General features: G+C 42.1%; 3 protein-coding genes across 4 annotated transcripts; all 3 read right to left on the bottom strand.

The window, feature by feature from the left end:
• Positions 1-10: 10 nt before the first annotated feature.
• LOC136189937 (uncharacterized) lies at positions 11-6232 on the bottom strand. The gene is made up of 27 exons (XM_065977995.1): positions 6008-6232; positions 5424-5888; positions 5086-5370; positions 4901-5032; positions 4420-4845; positions 4032-4364; positions 3829-3975; positions 3475-3774; positions 3320-3419; positions 3187-3269; positions 2847-3125; positions 2680-2798; positions 2538-2628; positions 2406-2488; positions 2317-2353; positions 2168-2265; positions 1991-2116; positions 1793-1941; positions 1572-1707; positions 1365-1511; positions 1200-1302; positions 1039-1151; positions 841-975; positions 673-789; positions 467-618; positions 281-416; positions 11-222 (listed from the first exon to the last, which is right to left on the bottom strand). The coding sequence occupies exons 1-27, from the start codon at positions 6090-6092 to the stop codon at positions 148-150; spliced, it is 4452 nt and encodes a 1483-aa protein (XP_065834067.1). The 5' UTR covers positions 6093-6232; the 3' UTR covers positions 11-147.
• Position 6233: 1 nt separating this feature from the next.
• LOC136189946 (uncharacterized) lies at positions 6234-9561 on the bottom strand. Of its 2 annotated transcripts, XM_065978008.1 has the most exons (11): positions 9327-9561; positions 8752-9207; positions 8414-8698; positions 8229-8360; positions 7749-8174; positions 7361-7693; positions 7158-7304; positions 6804-7103; positions 6480-6748; positions 6346-6421; positions 6234-6294 (listed from the first exon to the last, which is right to left on the bottom strand). In XM_065978008.1, exons 1-10 carry the CDS (start codon positions 9409-9411, stop codon positions 6386-6388), a joined length of 2469 nt encoding a protein of 822 aa, XP_065834080.1. In that variant the 5' UTR covers positions 9412-9561; the 3' UTR covers positions 6234-6294; positions 6346-6385. The 2 variants fall into 2 exon arrangements, with proteins under 2 accessions (XP_065834080.1, XP_065834079.1); XM_065978007.1 differs by having other exon boundaries at positions 6282-6421; positions 9327-9560.
• Positions 9562-9591: 30 nt separating this feature from the next.
• Positions 9592-16674, bottom strand: LOC136189933 (receptor-type tyrosine-protein phosphatase delta-like). Its single transcript, XM_065977989.1, has 30 exons — positions 16543-16674; positions 15971-16423; positions 15633-15917; positions 15448-15582; positions 14967-15392; positions 14579-14911; positions 14382-14522; positions 14030-14329; positions 13727-13981; positions 13380-13673; positions 13002-13316; positions 12845-12953; positions 12698-12792; positions 12355-12645; positions 12176-12294; positions 12034-12124; positions 11903-11985; positions 11814-11850; positions 11661-11758; positions 11488-11613; positions 11290-11438; positions 11099-11234; positions 10905-11051; positions 10745-10844; positions 10584-10696; positions 10386-10520; positions 10218-10334; positions 10007-10158; positions 9815-9950; positions 9592-9755 (listed from the first exon to the last, which is right to left on the bottom strand). The coding sequence occupies exons 1-30, from the start codon at positions 16625-16627 to the stop codon at positions 9681-9683; spliced, it is 5331 nt and encodes a 1776-aa protein (XP_065834061.1). The 5' UTR covers positions 16628-16674; the 3' UTR covers positions 9592-9680.
• Between the last annotated feature and the right edge of the window lie 36 nt (positions 16675-16710).

Here is a 16710-nt window from a genome sequence, read left to right as displayed (position 1 = left end):
AAAGACGCTATTCGACGATTGCATGCCACCTTTCATGGCCCCTTTCATGCTAACCTAAAAGAAAAAAAAAACAACGAATGCAAAGCTGAGTAAAGAGAAAAAAAAATGAAAAAAAAGTTGCGTCAAAAGTTCTAACTAGAAACGTTGTCATTTGAAATTCGCATAGTTGTCAAAGCCCTCGGTGTAGTCAAGAATTGCCTTGTAGCAGAATTTATACTGATCCTAATAATAATAATTAAATAATTAAATAATCATCGAAAACTAGTCAGTGTACACTCACAACGCTCTGCACCATCCCAGGCCTTTTGATGCGCAGAGATTTCACTTTACAGAATACATCAATCACATTCTCCACCTTCATTTCCTCGATCACAGAAACGATAGTACAGAATACACCAGAACGACCAATACCGTTGCTATGGAAACATCAGGCTTTTTACGTCACTGACCTGCGCGGAAAACTTACTTGCAATGAACAGTGATGACACCGTTTCCGGTCGTTTGTTGCCACTTCTCAATTTGTGCCATCATTTCAAGTAGGTGAGTTGCTGACGTAGGGCACTCGTCATTTGGCCAGGCAGTGAAGTGAAACTGACAAACCGTTTTCATTTCAGAACCCTGTAGTATAGATATAGATAAGATAGGAAGAGGAGAAATGTTCTAGCAACAAACCTTGCTTACGTTCAGTTTTCTCACGACGTAAGAGTCAGAAGAATTTTGGCCGTCAATTTCAACTTCATATGAACCGTAGCGAGCTTTCTTCTTTGGCCAATACTGATAGCACATTTTCTATATCAGGTAATATGAACTGATGCTTCTAATCGACTTTTTTCGACCGACCTTGCCGTCTTCAATCAGCTGAGTCAAGTTGACGATCGTATATGTATCCTGTTCCCATACCATTTGCCAAAAATCGTTCACGGTATTTTCCAGCGGTCCCTGAGTCACTATAAAAGCGTCACGATAACGATAGCCCTAATGAAGATAAAGAAAACGTTAGTATTTCTTTGCTGGACCAAAAATAAAGCCTTTGCTTACATTGACATAGCTTGCATTTATGTAGTTCGATCCAACTACCACGTTCGCGTACGTAGCGTTACTGTCACCAGATATGGCTTCCTCCAAGCGCAAAACAACTCGTTCAGAATCGACTAGAGAGTACACATCAAATATCCGAGGAATCCTTATATGGAAATTACGCGGAATAATGTCCAAATATCGGTTTTTCTTCTGCGCACTTGCACGAAGCCCGGACTTGCACAGGGCCTTCTTACTAACGTGAGCACTAGCCGTCTCCAAGACCTGAATAACAAGTACATACGTATATCATTAAAATGCATGCTTAGGGAAGGAATTCTTCTTACAAGATATTGACACTCAAATCCACATCGACCTTTGCTGTCTTTCTTAGATAGCTTAGAAAAGGCAGAGCGGAGACTTTGCACCGGAATTTGGGTGTTGCCGCATAAGACGGCTTCAAGCAATGCGACGTATATGAAAGCGTATTGTGCCTGCAGCCGGAATCGTCCTTGGCTTATGCTTATAGCCACGAAAAACATTGGGTGTCTTACATTGCCTTGAACCATTTCTTGGCGTCGAGTTCTGAGAGACTTGACGGCGTTGAAGACGTCAATTGGAAGCCTTTCGCTGATTTTTTCAAGCATCTTATCAATCACGATGAATGTGCCTGTACGTCCGACCCCAGCACTGATAAAAAATAAAGATACAACCACCAAAGTCGAATTAAGTTAGTTAAATAAAAGAGATCTCGAATTAATAAGTTAATGCATACCTGCAATGAACGACCATTGGTCCAGAATTCTTAGGGAGTTCTCTGTTGACTCTCTTTATAAAACTGAGCAGCCCCGTTGCGAATTTCGGAACACCGTGATCGGGCCAAGAAGTAAAATGATACAGTTTTACATCTCGCCCTTCGTTTCCCTATTCAAAGAATTAATTAATCAAGCTGCATTAACACTAATAACCTAACCAAGCAAATCGTGATTGATTTGATATTGTATTCCGCAAAAACGTCAACACTGTCCAAAGTTATTTTAAATCCCCCGAAATTTTTTGTTTCCTCTTCAGTAGAAGGCCAATACCGATAACATTTGATCTGCATTCAACTGCCTGTTAGTTCCCTATTACAGCAATACTAAGCTATCACCTTATTTCCTTCCTTCAAACGTGTAAGCATGACGATAGTCCTGATATTTTCACTCCAAATCATTCGCCACATATCTCCTGCGGTACCCTTGGTGGGCCCTATACATATATAAAATACCTAACGTAAAAATCAAGAGCCTAAACGTTTACCTTGCGAAGCAATGTATTTCTTTGGAGTGTGATGACCCTATCGTATGTATGTAGGTCTCGTTTAATTGAAAAATCAAAGCGACTCTCACGTCAACATAGGCAGCTGCAATATAATCGCATTCGAGTGGCTCCGTTTCAGGCAGAGGCTTCAAAACAACCCGAGCATGATCATCTAAAGAAGTCAATAAAAAAAGGAGAATCTTGCGAGAAGACGACTTTACAAGTCAGAATATTTCTGTAGCGATTTTTTAACAAATTTGACGTAGCGGCGTGGGTAGTCAGTTCCATTCCCGCCTTTGCTTTTTCCAACTCCTACAAACAGTAGACGCCTAAATAAGACGGCCATACGTACGCTATTCTGACCTTGAATTCCTTAGTAAATCCGGCTCCTTTTGACTCATTCATAGCAGTAACATGATCAAGAAAGTCATCCAAGTGCACCGCGTGCGATTGTGACTTTTTGCGAGTCGATTTGGCAATTGCTAGAAAATTCAACTAAGAAATGAGAAAGAAATTTATCTTGATATTACTGAATCCTCCCAAATGGCCCTCCTTGACTTCAACTGGCTTCACAATAAGCTCCACAGTTTCGTCAATATTCTGGCTGGACACTGTACAGCGATATGTACCCGAATCACTACTACGAGCCGCTGTGATCTGAATATCTCCATTGGAAAGTTGCTGAAAACGCGTGTCTTTTCCTGGAAGGAATTCCTCTCCTCGAAACCATTTAATCTCACAATTTCCAGCGGCGGCGTCACTTGACAAAAGAGCTGTGCTCCCTTCGTACACTTCCACCAATATGGAAGCTGCCAAACACAATCGTTTAATTAATTAATTATTTAATTAATTAATCAGGTGATAAATTACTTGACGCTAAAGAGTCTTCGTCTTCGAAGTGATTCACTGATGACATTTTAATAGTCGACGCTTCAAAGTCTGTCTCGCGACGCCTATTAGAAGAATTGCAGGCAGTTTCTGGCAGTGTCAACGCGTCGCTCACCTGACTATGAAAAAAGCAAGAACGATTCCCACTATGACGAGTATTATTAGGACACCTGTCACAGCAGCTATTGCAATCACTTTGAAATTATGAGGAGCATCTTTAACAGAAATGTATGCAACTAAACTTCAACGCAAGAAGCATGATAAACTTACACGTGACATTAAGCGTTATTGCCGTCGATGAATTACTGACACCGCGCTCCCCGCGAGCCTTGCACGTGTACGAAGAGCTCGCGTCTGTCTTTTTGACAGACGCAAATGTCAGCGTTCCTCGGTATTTAACAGATGTTACATTGACAGATGAACTCAAAGGATTGTTTAACTTCGTTCCATTTTTGAACCACTCAAATTCAATAGGCGTTGCCAGTTGACTATATTGTGATGCGTCGCACTCCAGTTTAGCTAGCTGACCTTCTTGAGCAATTACCGAAGTGTGAACGGGAGTTGGAGGACCTTCAAAATGATGCGTTTTGACAATGCGTTGTTAGACATTTCTCTTTTACTTACACGGAACTCCAGTGTCACAGTCTTGCATTGTAGATCCATTGCACAATTTTCCGCGATGCTTTCTCACCGAATCGTCGGCTGTTCGAGATCTTCTTCCCACGCCACATTGTCCAGAACATACTGACCACTCGCTCCACCTACAATCGACTAGAAACACACGTTTATAATCTATATAGTGTCATTCTGTTATGCTCGCTGTTCACCGTTAATATTCAGATTGAACACGAGACTTTTCTGTGCTTGACTAATCCACGTAAAATGACAGGAAAAGTTTTGATCCACTAACGGAGCCTTTTCTATATGTAGACTTGTCAGATTACTCGTTTTAGATTGCCCAATATCAGGATTTGATGACAAAGCAGAAGTACGATTACCATTTTTACCAAATTTCCAGTGAATTTTGAGCAACGAATTAAAGTTCGTTGGATCTGGATTGACGCCACACAGAACAGGAAATGGAAGCGGTTTCCCAGCGTACGAGTAAATTGATCCAGACGCAATAGAAGAATCGTTGTACAGAATGCCAACGTCAAGTTCTAAAAGACTATTGATTAACTCATTAAAATAATTAGGCTTAATTAATTTTCTTACTGTAGCTTGCCCTCAATTCACACACACTTAAATAACTCTTTGTTGATGAGATTTTCTGTACGTTGATGTATCGTCCCCAAAGTGGAGGAGAACAAACAGTTCTAATCCACTTTCCAGTCGCTGAATTGCTAATTGGTTGACCGCACTTCGGATTAACATTGATATTATTAGCCGAATTACTCCCTACTCGCACAACCGCGCTGTTTCCGCGGTCCAGCCTAAATGATGCTTCAACTCTTGTAATCAAATAAGCCGTGTCTAGATCAACTTCTAGCCACGGAGAAGTTGACAACAAAGTTGCAGCGCATAAATCGCCCATCGCTTCCCCATCTATAGCCAGTGACGCTGAAAACGTTGTCTGTCCTCCTACCAACGTAGCCCCTGGACCATGAGTAGCAACTGCATTCGTCATATCAATTCTATCACCTAGAGTAAATTAGACACGCGTCTACTACTGTAGTAATATTAGAAAACAGCTTACAATTTGTATCCAAGCAAACTTTTGACGACTGAATAGAGGAACAATTGCTACCCATTAATTGAGCAGTAATCTTTGTCCTTTTTCCGAGTCCGCATGGCACCGAACATGCTGACCATGGAGTTGATAGACAAACTACAACGAATCACATATTCCCCAACAATTCATTTAATTCTCTGTCATCTTACACACTATATCGACCGTTTTCGTTTTTGTAGCATTATTTGCGATGTACTCGCATTTGTAGTCACCATTTGGAGGGATGAAAGTCAGAGAATCTAAACGCAGTTTCTTGTATCCGGGTGATGATGAATCATTCACTTGTCGAATTGATGCCGACGTCTTTGTTGAAACCTTTGTTCCATTGGGAAATTTCCATATCGGACCAAAGCTTCCATTTGGTGAGCCGCATGACGCAATTTCACCAATGCTTCTAATATTATGATTCTTCGTTGTTATAGCAACACCGTCAGCTAAATAAAAAAATATTCTCAAAGTAATGCTGCATATATGAGAGACTCTCTACCTGTTCTCTCATTATAATACACTTCCACTTTGCATACTTGCAGATTGTCGTAATTGGGACGAAGAATGGTGACATATTGAATCCAACGAATAGGCAAACAAGAGAAGTTAGTGAAAGTCTTTATTGGATCAGTCCCAGTGGGATAGTTACGAGCATCACATTTGTGATCTTTGCTTGGGTCTATAGTTCCGTCTTCTTTGATAGCAGTCTTTCCCACGTACATCTTAGAGCCACTTCCGAACTGAAGGCGAGATAGCATTCTGATCTTGCTCACAGAAAAGAGGTGACCCAAATTGATTGACAAGTACACTGGACGACGGCCGGAATAAGAAGAGTTGGGACAGTCTGTCAATTTCTGTCCCGTTTGAACATCTACTGCATCTGCATAGGAAATGTTTCCAGAATTTTCATCAGAACGACTGCTTCCATATTCGAGCATCTTCGCATCCAGATTTACTTTCTTCTCTAAATAGATCAAAATGCAAGTGAGGTCGATAGTCTTGGGAAACGCGCATCCGGTCTCATTTTCTCAAGCGACGAACGCTTTCAGAGACGAACTGTAAGGTGAGCAGTCCGATACCTACCTCCACTGGCTCCAGAGACTTGAAGACGTTCAAAAACCATCGTGATCACTGCTAGTTTGAGCAGAAACAAACGAGACCAAGTCATAGTGAAGTAGAGACAGCGCCCGATGAGCCGGGGAGCCCAATCGCCGCAAAAACAGGACGAGAGACGACAAAGACCGGCAGTAGAAGAAGAGCGAGTCAACGAAAGAACTCGCCAAGACTTCCCCGACAGAGAGATTAGTCGGGAAAAGTCTCACGGTGCCCGGATGCTGATGAGACGACACGCTACACGCACGTGTGTCTACCTACGAGTAAGATAACTCGACGAAAAAATTGAAAACGAAGACAAAGTTTACTGCTAAATTGTCTAAAGACTTGTGTCTTTCATTGGTGCACCTACTTCAGCATATGTTTCGTCAACAGACTCTTTGGCTATACGTACAAAAATTAGCATACACATATATATATCAAATTCACCGATCACATGTACTTTTTGGTTCTTTTTAGACACTGTTTCATAGGCGCTGGACTGCGTCATTTTACGAGGCACAACGTCGCCTTCAAGTTTACCTCCCACTTTGCTTGGCATTTCATAGACATTTTTCTCATTCCTGTCAGACAAGAATCTCTTTAGAGTTTGGCGCTGACGAACGTGGACCAAAAGGAGGATACTAAAGGCGACGAGAGTGAGAACGAACAGAATAGTCAATGCTACCGTAACAGAGTTAAACAACGGCATTCTGACATTATGAGGAGCATCTTTAACAGAAATGTATGCAAGTAAACCTCAACGCAAGAAGCATGATAAACTTACACGTGACATTAAGCGTTATTGCCGTCGATGAATTACTGACACCGCGCTCCCCACGAGCCTTGCACGTGTACGAAGAGCTCGCGTCTGTCTTTTTGACAGACGCAAATGTCAGCGTTCCTCGGTATTTTACAGATGTTAAATTGACAGATGAACTCAAAGGATTGCTCAACTTCACGCCCTTTTTGAACCACTCAAATTCAATAGGCGTTGCCAGTTGACTATATTGTGATGCGTCGCACTCCAGTTTAGCTAGCCGACCTTCTTGAGCAATTACCGAAGTGTGAACGGGAGTTGGAGGACCTTCAAAATGGTGCGTTTTGACAATGCGTTGTTAGACATTTCTCTTTTACTTACACGGAACTCCAGTGTCACAGTCTTCCATTGCAGATCCATTGCACAATTTTCCGCGATGCCTTCTCACCGAATCGTCGGCTGTTCGAGATCTTGTTCCCACGCCACATTGTCCAGAACATACTGACCACTCGCTCCACCTACAATCGACTAGAAACACGCGTTTACAATCTATAGAGCGGCAATCTGTTATGCTTGCTGTTCACCGTTAATATTCAGATTGAAAATGAGACTTTTCTGTGCTTGACTAATCCACGTAAAATGACAGGAATAGTTTTGATCCACTAACGGAGCCTTTTCTATATGTAGACTTGTCAGATTACTCGTTTTAGATTGCCCAATATCAGGATTTGATGACAAAGCAGAAGTACGATTACCATTTTTACCAAATTTCCACTCAATTTTGAGCAACGAATTAAAGTTCGTTGGATCTGGATTGACGCCGCACAGAACAGGAAATGGAAGCGGTTTCCCAGCGTACGAGTAAATTGATCCAGACGCAATAGAAGAATCGTTGTACAGAATGCCAACGTCAAGTTCTAAAAGACAATTGATTAACTGATTAAAATAATTAGGCTTAATTAATTTCCTTACTGTAGTTTGCCCTCAATTCACACACACTTAAATAACTCTTTGTTGATGAGATTTTCTGTACGTTGATGTATCGTCCCCAAAGTGGAGGAGAACAAACAGTTCTAATCCACTTTCCAGTCGCTGAATTGCTAATTGGTTGACCGCACTTCGGATTAACATTGATATTATTAGCCGAATTACTCCCTACTCGCACAATCGCACCGTCTCCTCCGTTCGACCAAAATGACGATTCAACGCTTGTAATGAAATAAGCCGTCTCTAGATCAACTTCTAGCCACGGAGAAGTTGACAACAAAGTTGCAGCGCATAAATCGCCCATCACTTCCCCATCTATCGCCAGTGACGCTGAAAACGTTGTCTGTCCTCCTACAAACGTAGCCCCTGGACCATGAGTAGCAACTGCATTCGTCATATCAATTCTATCACCTAGAGTAAATTAGACACGCGTCTATTACTGTAGTAATATAGAAAACAGCTTACAATTTGTATCCAAGCAGTCTTTTGATGACTGAATAGAGGAACAATTGCTACCCCTTAATTCAGCAGTAATCTTTGTCCTTTTTCCGCGTCCGCATGACACCGAACATGCTGACCATGGAGTTGATAGACAAACTACAACGAATCACATATTCCCCAACAATTCATTTAATTCTCTGTCATCTTACACACTATATTGACCGTTTTCGTTTTTGTAGCATTATTTGCTATGTACTCGCATTTGTAGTCACCATTTGGAGGGATGAAAGTCAGAGATTCTAAACGCAGTTTCTTGTATCCGGGTGATGATGAATGATTGACTTGTCGAATTGCTGCCGACGTCTTTGTTGAAACCTTTGTTCCATTGGGAAATTTCCATATCAGACCAAAGTCTCCATTTGGTGAGCCGCACGACGCAATTTCACCAATGCTTCTAATATTATGATTCTTCGTTGTTATAGCAACACCGTCAGCTAAATAAAAAAATATTCTCAACGTAATGCTGTATATATGAGAGACTCTCTACCTGTTCTCTCATTATAATACACTTCCACTTTGCATACTTGCAGATTGTCGTAATTGAGACGATGAATAGTGACGTATTGAATCCAACGAATAGGCGAACAAGAGAAGTTAGTGAAAGTCTTTATTGGATCAGTCCCAGTGGGATAGATACGAATATCACATTGGTGATCTTTGTTTGAGTCTATAGTTCCGTCTTCTTTGATAGCAGTCTTTCCCACGTAGATCTTAGAGCTACTTCCGAAATGAAGGCGAGATAGCATTCTGATCTTGCTCACAGAAAAGAGGTGACCCAAATTGATTGACAAGTACACTGGACGACGGCCGGAATAAGAAGAGTTGGGACAGTCTGTCAATTTCTGTCCCGTTTGAACATCTACTGCATCTGCATAGGAAATGTTTCCACCAGAAAGAACGTTTCCATATTCGAGCATCTTCGCATCCAGATTTACTTTCTTCTCTAAATAGATCAAAATGCAAGTGAGGTCGATAGTCTTGGGAAACGCGCATCCGGTCTCATTTTCTCAAGCGACGAACGCTTTCAGAGACGAACTGTAAGGTGAGCAGTCCGATACCTACCTCCACTGGCTCCAGAGACTTGAAGACGTTCAAAAGCCATCGTGATCACTGCTAGTTTGAGCAGAAACAAACGAGACCAAGTCATAGTCCAGTAGAGACAGCGCCCGATGAGCCGGGGAGCCCAATCGCCGCAAAAAAAGGACGAGAGACGACAAAGACCGGCGGAGAGACGAACTAGAAGTGCGAGTTGAAGTAGAACTCGCTAAAACTTCCCAGACGGAGAGATTAGTCGCTAATCGACTGTGCGCGACTCGGAGCATTTTCGGAGAAATCTCATAGAACCCGGATGCAGTTCAAAATTATCTACGAAACAACGAACCCAAAGTTACGTCAAAATTCTAACTAGAAACGCCGTCACTTGAAATTCGAATAGATGTCAAAGCCCTCGGTATAGTCAAGAATTGCCTTGTAGCAGAACTTATACTGATCCTGATATTAATCAATTAAATAATTACATAATCGTCATATTATGGTCAGTGTACACTCACAACGCTCTGCACCATCCCAGGCCTTTTGATGCGCAACGATTTCACTTTATAGAATACATCAATCACATTCTCCACCTTCATTTCCTCAACCACGGATACGATAGTGCAGAATACACCAGAACGACCAATACCGTTGCTATGAAAACAGCAAGTCTTCTAAATAGACATCATTGACTCGCGTAGCAAACTTACTTGCAATGAACAGTGATGACATTGTTGCCGGTCGTTTGTTGCCACTTCTCAATTTGTGCCATCATTTCAAGTAGGTGAATTGCTGACGTAGGGCACTCGTCATTTGGCCAGGCAGTGAAGTGAAACTGACAAACCGTCTTCATTTCAGAACCCTGTAGTATAGATACACACACAGATAAGATAGGAAGAGGAGAATGTTCTAGCAACAAACCTTGCTGACGTTCAGTTTTCTCACGACATAAGAGTCAGAAGAATTTTGGCCATCAATTTCGACTTCATATGAACCAAAGCGAGCTTTCGTCTTTGGCCAATACTGATAGCACATTTCCTATATCAGATAATATGAACTGATGCTTCTAATCGACTTTTTTCGACCGACCTTGTCGTCTTCAATCAGCTGAGTCAAGTTGACGATTGTATATGTATCCTGTTCCCATACCATTTGCCAAAAATCGTTCACGGTATTTTCCAGCGGTCCCTGAGTCACTATAAAAGCGTCACGATAACGATAGCCCTAATGAAGATAAAGAAAACTTTCGCATTTCTTTGCTGGACCAAAAATAAAGCCTTTGCTTACATTGACGTAGCTTGCATTGATGTAGTTCGATCCAGCTACCGCGATCGCGTACGTAGTGTCACTGTCACCAGATACGGCTTCCTCCAAGAGCAAAACAACTCGTTCAGAATCGACTAGAGAGTACACATCAAATATCCGAGGAATACTTATATGGAAATTACGCGGAACAATGTCCAAATATCGATTTTTCTTCTGCACACTTGGATGAAGCCCGGACTTGCACAGGGCCTTATTAACGAGAGCACTAGCCGTCCCCAAGACCTGAATAACAAGTACATACGTATATCATCAATGCATGCTTAGGGAAGGAATTCTTCTTACAAGATATTGACGCTCAAATCCACATCGACCTTTGCTGTCTTTCTCAGATAGCTTAGAAAAGGCAGGGCAGAGATTTTGCACCGGAATTTGGGTGTTGCCGCATAAGACGGCTTCGAGCAATGCAACGTATATGAAAGCGTATTGTGCCTGCAGCCGGAATCATAATTTGCTTAAAACATTGGTGGCGGTCTTACCTTGCCTTGAACCATTTCTTGGCGTCGAGTTCTGAGAGACTTGACGGCGTTGAAGACGTCAATTGGAAGCCCTTCGTTGATTTTTTCAAGCATCTGATCAATCACAATGAATGTGCCTGTACGCCCGACTCCAGCACTGATAAGAAATAAAGATACAACCACCAAAGTCGAATTAAGTTAGTTAAGCCAACCTGCAATGAACGACCATTGGTCCAGAATTCTTAGGGAGCTCTCTGTTGACTCTCTTTATGAAACTGAGCAGCCCCGTTGCGAATTTCGGAACACCGTGATCGCGCCAAGAAGTAAAATGATACTGTTTTACATCTCGCCCTTCGTTTCCCTATTCAAAGAATTAATTAATCAAGCTGTATTAACACTAATAACCTAACCAAGCAAATCGTGATTGATTTGATATCGTATTCCGCAAAATTGTCAACACTGTCCAAAGTTATTTTAAATCCCTCGAAGTGTTGTGTCTCCCCTTCGGTAGAAGGCCAGTACTGATAACATTTGACCTGCATTCAACTGTGAGATTGTTTACAATACTACACTTAGCTATCACCTTATTTCCTTCTGTTAAATGTGTAAGCATAACAATAGTCCTGACATTTTCACTCCAAATCATTCGCCACATATCTCCTGCGGTAGCCTTGGTGGGCCCTATACATACATATATAGAATCCCTAACGTAAAAATCAAGAGCCTAAACGTTTACCTTGCGAAGCAATGTATTTCTTTGGAGTGTGATGACCCTATCGCATGTATGTAGGTCTCGTTTAATTGAAAAATTAAAGCGACTCTCACGTCAACATAGGCAGCTGCAATATAATCGCATTCGAGTGGCTCCGTTTCAGGCAGAGGCTTCAAAACAACCCGAGCATGATCATCTAAGAAGTCAATAAAAAAAGGAGAATCTTGCGAGAAGACGACTTTACAAGTCAGAATATTTCTGTAGCGATTTTTTAACAAATTTGACGTAGCGGCGTGGGTAGTCAGTTCCATTCCCGCCTTCGCTTTTTCCAACTCCTACAAACAGTAGACGCCTAAATAACACGGCCATACGTACGCTATTCTGACCTTGAATTCCTCAGTAAATCCGGCTCCTTTTGACTCATTCAGAGCACTAACATGATCAAGAAAGTCATCCAAGCGCACCGCGTGCGATTGTGACTTTTTGCGAGTCCCTTTGCCAACCGCTAGAACGTCAGTTAATTAAATCTGAGAAGAAAACAGAAGCTCCTTTGTGTCGTTATTACCCAATCCAGAAAATCCGCCCAATTGGCCTTCCTTGACTTCAACTGGTTTTACAATAAGCTCCACGCTCTGTTCATCAACTCCAGATTTGCTGGACGCAGTCCATTGGTAAGTACCCGAATCACTGCCACGAACAGCCGTGATCTGAAGCTGTCCATCGGAAAGTTGCAGAAAACGCGTGTCTTTTCCAGGAAGAGATTTTTCTCCTTGACACCAGATAACGTCGAAATTTCCAGCGCTTCCACAGGGCAAAAGAACTGTACTGCCTTCGTACACCTCCACCATCAGGGAAGCTGTCAAACGTAGAGGATAAATCTAGCTAATTACCAGGAGAGGCTCACTTACCGGAAGCTGCCAAATCTTCATCTACTTCATCATCGAAATCTTTCACTGATGACATCTTAACAGTCGAAATTTCAAACTCGCGCTTACGACGTCGCCTAAATGCATATTAAAACAACTGCACGTAGTTAATTAAGAACAATGCTCCACCTGAAAAAAGCAATAGCAATTACGGCGATGACAAGCAGAATGACGGCGAGTACAACAGCAACTATAATAATAGGAGTGTTGCCATCGCCACTCTTGCTAGCACCTGCCCCTATATATATTGCGAGATTGCACAATCAATCGTGGTTCGATACTTTACCTTCTGCCCCCGTCCGTACTGAGACTTCTTCGCTTGCCAGTCCCTCTAGAGATTTGTTATCGCTTCGTCTGACGTTTACAGCCGCGACTTTTATCATGTAGAGAGTGAAAGCTGAGAGGTCTGTCAGGTTTACAGTCGTTTCCGATCCCAACACAGCAACGACTTCGTTATCCTCCGTCTCTCGTTTGGATGGAATGCGATAGTAGATCTTATATTTGGCAATATTTCCATGTGGAGTGGTAGGCTGTGACCAGGAGACAGAAACGCTGTTCAAACTCAATGAAACAGCGTTCACGTTTTGCGGAGGCCCGGGTTCTACAAAACAGAAGAAAACACACTTGAAAACAGATTTAATTGAAGAGTATCAACGCCACGTGCCTCCTTCAGCTGTCTGAACTTCAATTGTGCTGCTGTTTGGTCCATATCCGTATTCGTTCCCCGCAGTTATTCTAATCTCGTATGTGGTGAATGGTACGAGATATGTAACAGTAATTGTTGGTAAAGCCGCCTCTAATACTACTGCAGACCAAACATCGGGGGAACCAGACACTCTGTAGAGTACCTTGTACTTCTTTACATCCGCATTGCCGTTGACAGGACAAGAAGAAATCGTCAAGCTGGTCGAATTGCCGACTGAACTTGTACCCGACAGTCCAGTACACTTTTCCGGTACTAAAACATTAGTTTCTTAATTAAACGTAATACTGCGAGAAGACGTGGCTTACTAAGACTGATAACGAATATTTCTGACATGGACGAACCCAACGAATTATTCGCGGCGCATTTGTATGTTTCATTGCCCGAGAAACTTGAATTTAAAATCACAAACTGCGATCCTGACTCAGCTTGTACTTGACCGTCTTTCCACCACGAGTATTGATGAGGAAGAGGATTCGCTTCGACGATACAACTTAGAATTATCCGTCCTTCTTTCACGAACGCACTGAAGTTTGATTTCACTCTGACATTATGAGGAGCATCTAAAAGAAACAGTAAATCGTATGCAACTGAAATTGCGAAGAAATTACAAGTGACATTAAGCGTTATTGCCGTAGATGCTCCACTGAGACCGCGTCCTCCGCGAGCCTTGCACGTGTACAATGAGCTCGCGTCTGTCCTATTGACAGACGTTAATGTCAGTGTCCCTCTATATCTTCCGTCTCTCAAACGGACAGGTGAACTAGAAGAATTGCCCAGTTTTACTCCATTTTTAAACCACTCGAATGTAATAGATGTCGCCACTTGGCGATATTGCGATGAGTCACATTCTAACATAGCTTGCCGCCCTTCCTGAACTGTTACCAAACTCTGAACAGGAGTGGGAGTGCCTTCACAAAATGGTGCGTTTACATTTTGTTTAGAGATTTCTCTTTCACTTACACGGAATTCCAGTGTCACAGTCTTCCTCTGATGATCCGGTGCACGATTTTCCACGATGCCTTGATTTGATAGTTGTTCGAGATCTCATTCCCTCACCACATCGTCCAGAACATACTGACCACTCGTTCCACGTACAATCGACTAGAAACACACGTCTTCAATTTATAGAGCAGCAATCTGTTATGCTTGCTGTTTACCGTTAATATTCAGATTGAAAATGAGACTTTTCTGTGTTTGATTAATCCACGTAAAATGACACGAATACTTTTGATCCACTAACGGAGCCTTTTCTATATGTAGACTTGTCAGATTACTCATTTTAGATTGTCCAATATCAGGATTTGATGACAAAGCAGGAATACGATTACCATTTATACCAAATTTCCACTGAATTTTGAGCAACGAATTAAAGTTGGTTGGATCTGGATTGACGCCGCACAGAACAGGAAATAGAAGCGGTTTCGCAGCGTACGAGTAAATTGATCCAGACGCAATAGAAGAATCGTTGTACAGAATGCCAACGTTAAGTTCTAAAAGACAATTGATTAACTGATTAAAATAATTAGGCTTAATTAATTTCCTTACTGTAGCTTGCACTCAATTCACACACACTTAAATTACTTTTTGTTGATGAGGTTTTCTGTACGTTGATGTATCGTCCCCAAAGTGGAGGAGAACAAACAGTTGTAATCCACTTTCCAGTCGCTGAATTGCTAATTGGTTGACCGCACTTCGGATTAACATTGATATTATTAGCCGAATTACTCCCTACTCGCACAACCGCGCCGTTTCCGCGGTCCAGCCTAAATGATGCTTCAACTCTTGTAATCAAATAAGCCGTGTCTAGATCAACTTCTAGCCACGGAGAAGTTGACAACAAAGTTGCAGCGCATAAATCGCCCATCACTTCCCCATCTATCGCCAGTGACGCTGAAAACGTTGTCTGTCCTCCTACCAACGTAGCCCCTGGACCATGAGTAGCAACTGCATTCGTCATATCAATTCTATCACCTAGAGTAAATTAGACACGCGTCTACTACTGTAGTAATATTAGAAAACAGCTTACAATTTGTATCCAAGCAGTCTCTTGACGACCGAATAGAGTAACAAGTGCTGCCCTTTAATTCAGCAGTAATCTTTGTCCTTTTTCCGCGTCCGCATGGCACCGAACATGCTGACCATGGAGTTGATTGACAATCAACTAAATGAATCACATATTCCACATCAAGTTTTAATTCTGTGTCATCTTACACACTATATTGACCGTTTTTGTTTTTGTAGCATTATTTGCGATGTACTCACATATGTAGTTACCATTTGGAGCGATGAAAGTCAGAGATTCTAAACGCAGTTTCTTGTATCCGGGTGATGATGAATGATTGACTTGTCGAATTGATGCCGACTTCTTTGTTGAAACCTTTGTTCCATTTGGAAATTTCCATATCGGACCAAAGTCTCCATTTGGTGAGCCGCACGACGCAATTTCACCCATGCTTCTAATAGTATGATTCTTCGTTGTTATAGCAACACCGTCAGCTAAATAAAAAAATATTCTCAACGTAATGCAGTATATATGAGAGACTCTCTACCTGTTCTCTCATTAAAATACACTTCCACTTTGCATACTTGCAGATTGTCGTAATTGAGACGATGAATGGTGCCATATTGAATCCAACGAATAGGCGAACAAGAGAAGTTAGTGAAAGTCTTTATTGGAGGTCTAGTGGGATAGGTACGAGTAGAACATTGGTGATCTTTGTTTGAGTCTATAGTTCCGTCTTCTTTGATAGCAGTCTTTCCCACGTAGATCTTAGAGCTACTTCCGAAATGAATGCGAGATAGCATTCTGATCTTGCTCACAGCAAAGAGGTGACCCAAATTGATTGACAAGTACACTGGACGAAGGCCGGAATAAGAAGAGTTGGGACAGTCTGTCAATTTCTGTCCCGTTTGAACATCTACTGCATCTGCATAGGAAATGTTTCCACCAGAAAGAACGTTTCCATATTCGAGCATCTTCGCATCCAGATTTACTTTCTTCTCTAAATAGATCAAAATGCAAGTGAGGTCGATAGTCTTGGGAAACGCGCATCCGGTCTCATTTTCTCAAGCGACGAACGCTTTCAGAGACGAACTGTAAGGTGAGCAGTCCGATACCTACCTCCACTGGCTCTAGAGACTTGAAGACGTTCAAAAACTATAGTGATCACTGCTAGTTTGAGCAAAAACAAACGAGACCAAGTCATAGTGAAGTAGAGACAGCGCCCGATGAGCCGGGGAGCCCAATCGCCGCAAAAACAGGACGAGAGACGACAAAGACCGGCGGAGA

This window comes from Oscarella lobularis, chromosome 8, assembly GCF_947507565.1.
Source record: "Oscarella lobularis chromosome 8, ooOscLobu1.1, whole genome shotgun sequence".
In the NCBI taxonomy this organism is placed as follows: Eukaryota; Metazoa; Porifera; class Homoscleromorpha; order Homosclerophorida; family Oscarellidae; genus Oscarella; species Oscarella lobularis.
The sequence above is the reverse complement of the archived record's forward strand: the minus strand, read 5'-3'. Positions and strand labels throughout refer to the sequence as shown.

What these genes read in the sequence shown, in the direction of transcription:
- LOC136189937 (XM_065977995.1), bottom strand. Translation starts at nt 6,092, where the DNA reads ATGACTTGGTCTCGTTTGTTTCTGCTCAAACTAGCAGTGATCACGATG. An exon ending in GAAAACGGTCGATATAGTGT is followed by an intron (nt 5,033 to 5,085) that starts GTAAGATGACAG and finishes GATTCGTTGTAG; the next exon opens with TTTGTCTATCAACTCCATGG. An exon ending in AATAACGCTTAATGTCACGT is followed by an intron (nt 3,420 to 3,474) that starts GTAAGTTTATCA and finishes TTTCTGTTAAAG; the next exon opens with ATGCTCCTCATAATTTCAAA.
- LOC136189946 (XM_065978008.1), bottom strand. Translation starts at nt 9,411, where the DNA reads ATGACTTGGTCTCGTTTGTTTCTGCTCAAACTAGCAGTGATCACGATG. An exon ending in GAAAACGGTCAATATAGTGT is followed by an intron (nt 8,361 to 8,413) that starts GTAAGATGACAG and finishes GATTCGTTGTAG; the next exon opens with TTTGTCTATCAACTCCATGG. An exon ending in TGTCTAAAAAGAACCAAAAA is followed by an intron (nt 6,422 to 6,479) that starts GTACATGTGATC and finishes TTGTACGTATAG; the next exon opens with CCAAAGAGTCTGTTGACGAA.
- LOC136189933 (XM_065977989.1), bottom strand. Translation starts at nt 16,627, where the DNA reads ATGACTTGGTCTCGTTTGTTTTTGCTCAAACTAGCAGTGATCACTATA. An exon ending in AATATTCGTTATCAGTCTTA is followed by an intron (nt 13,674 to 13,726) that starts GTAAGCCACGTC and finishes CTAATGTTTTAG; the next exon opens with TACCGGAAAAGTGTACTGGA. An exon ending in TTGCAGCTGCCTATGTTGAC is followed by an intron (nt 11,851 to 11,902) that starts GTGAGAGTCGCT and finishes TACATGCGATAG; the next exon opens with GGTCATCACACTCCAAAGAA.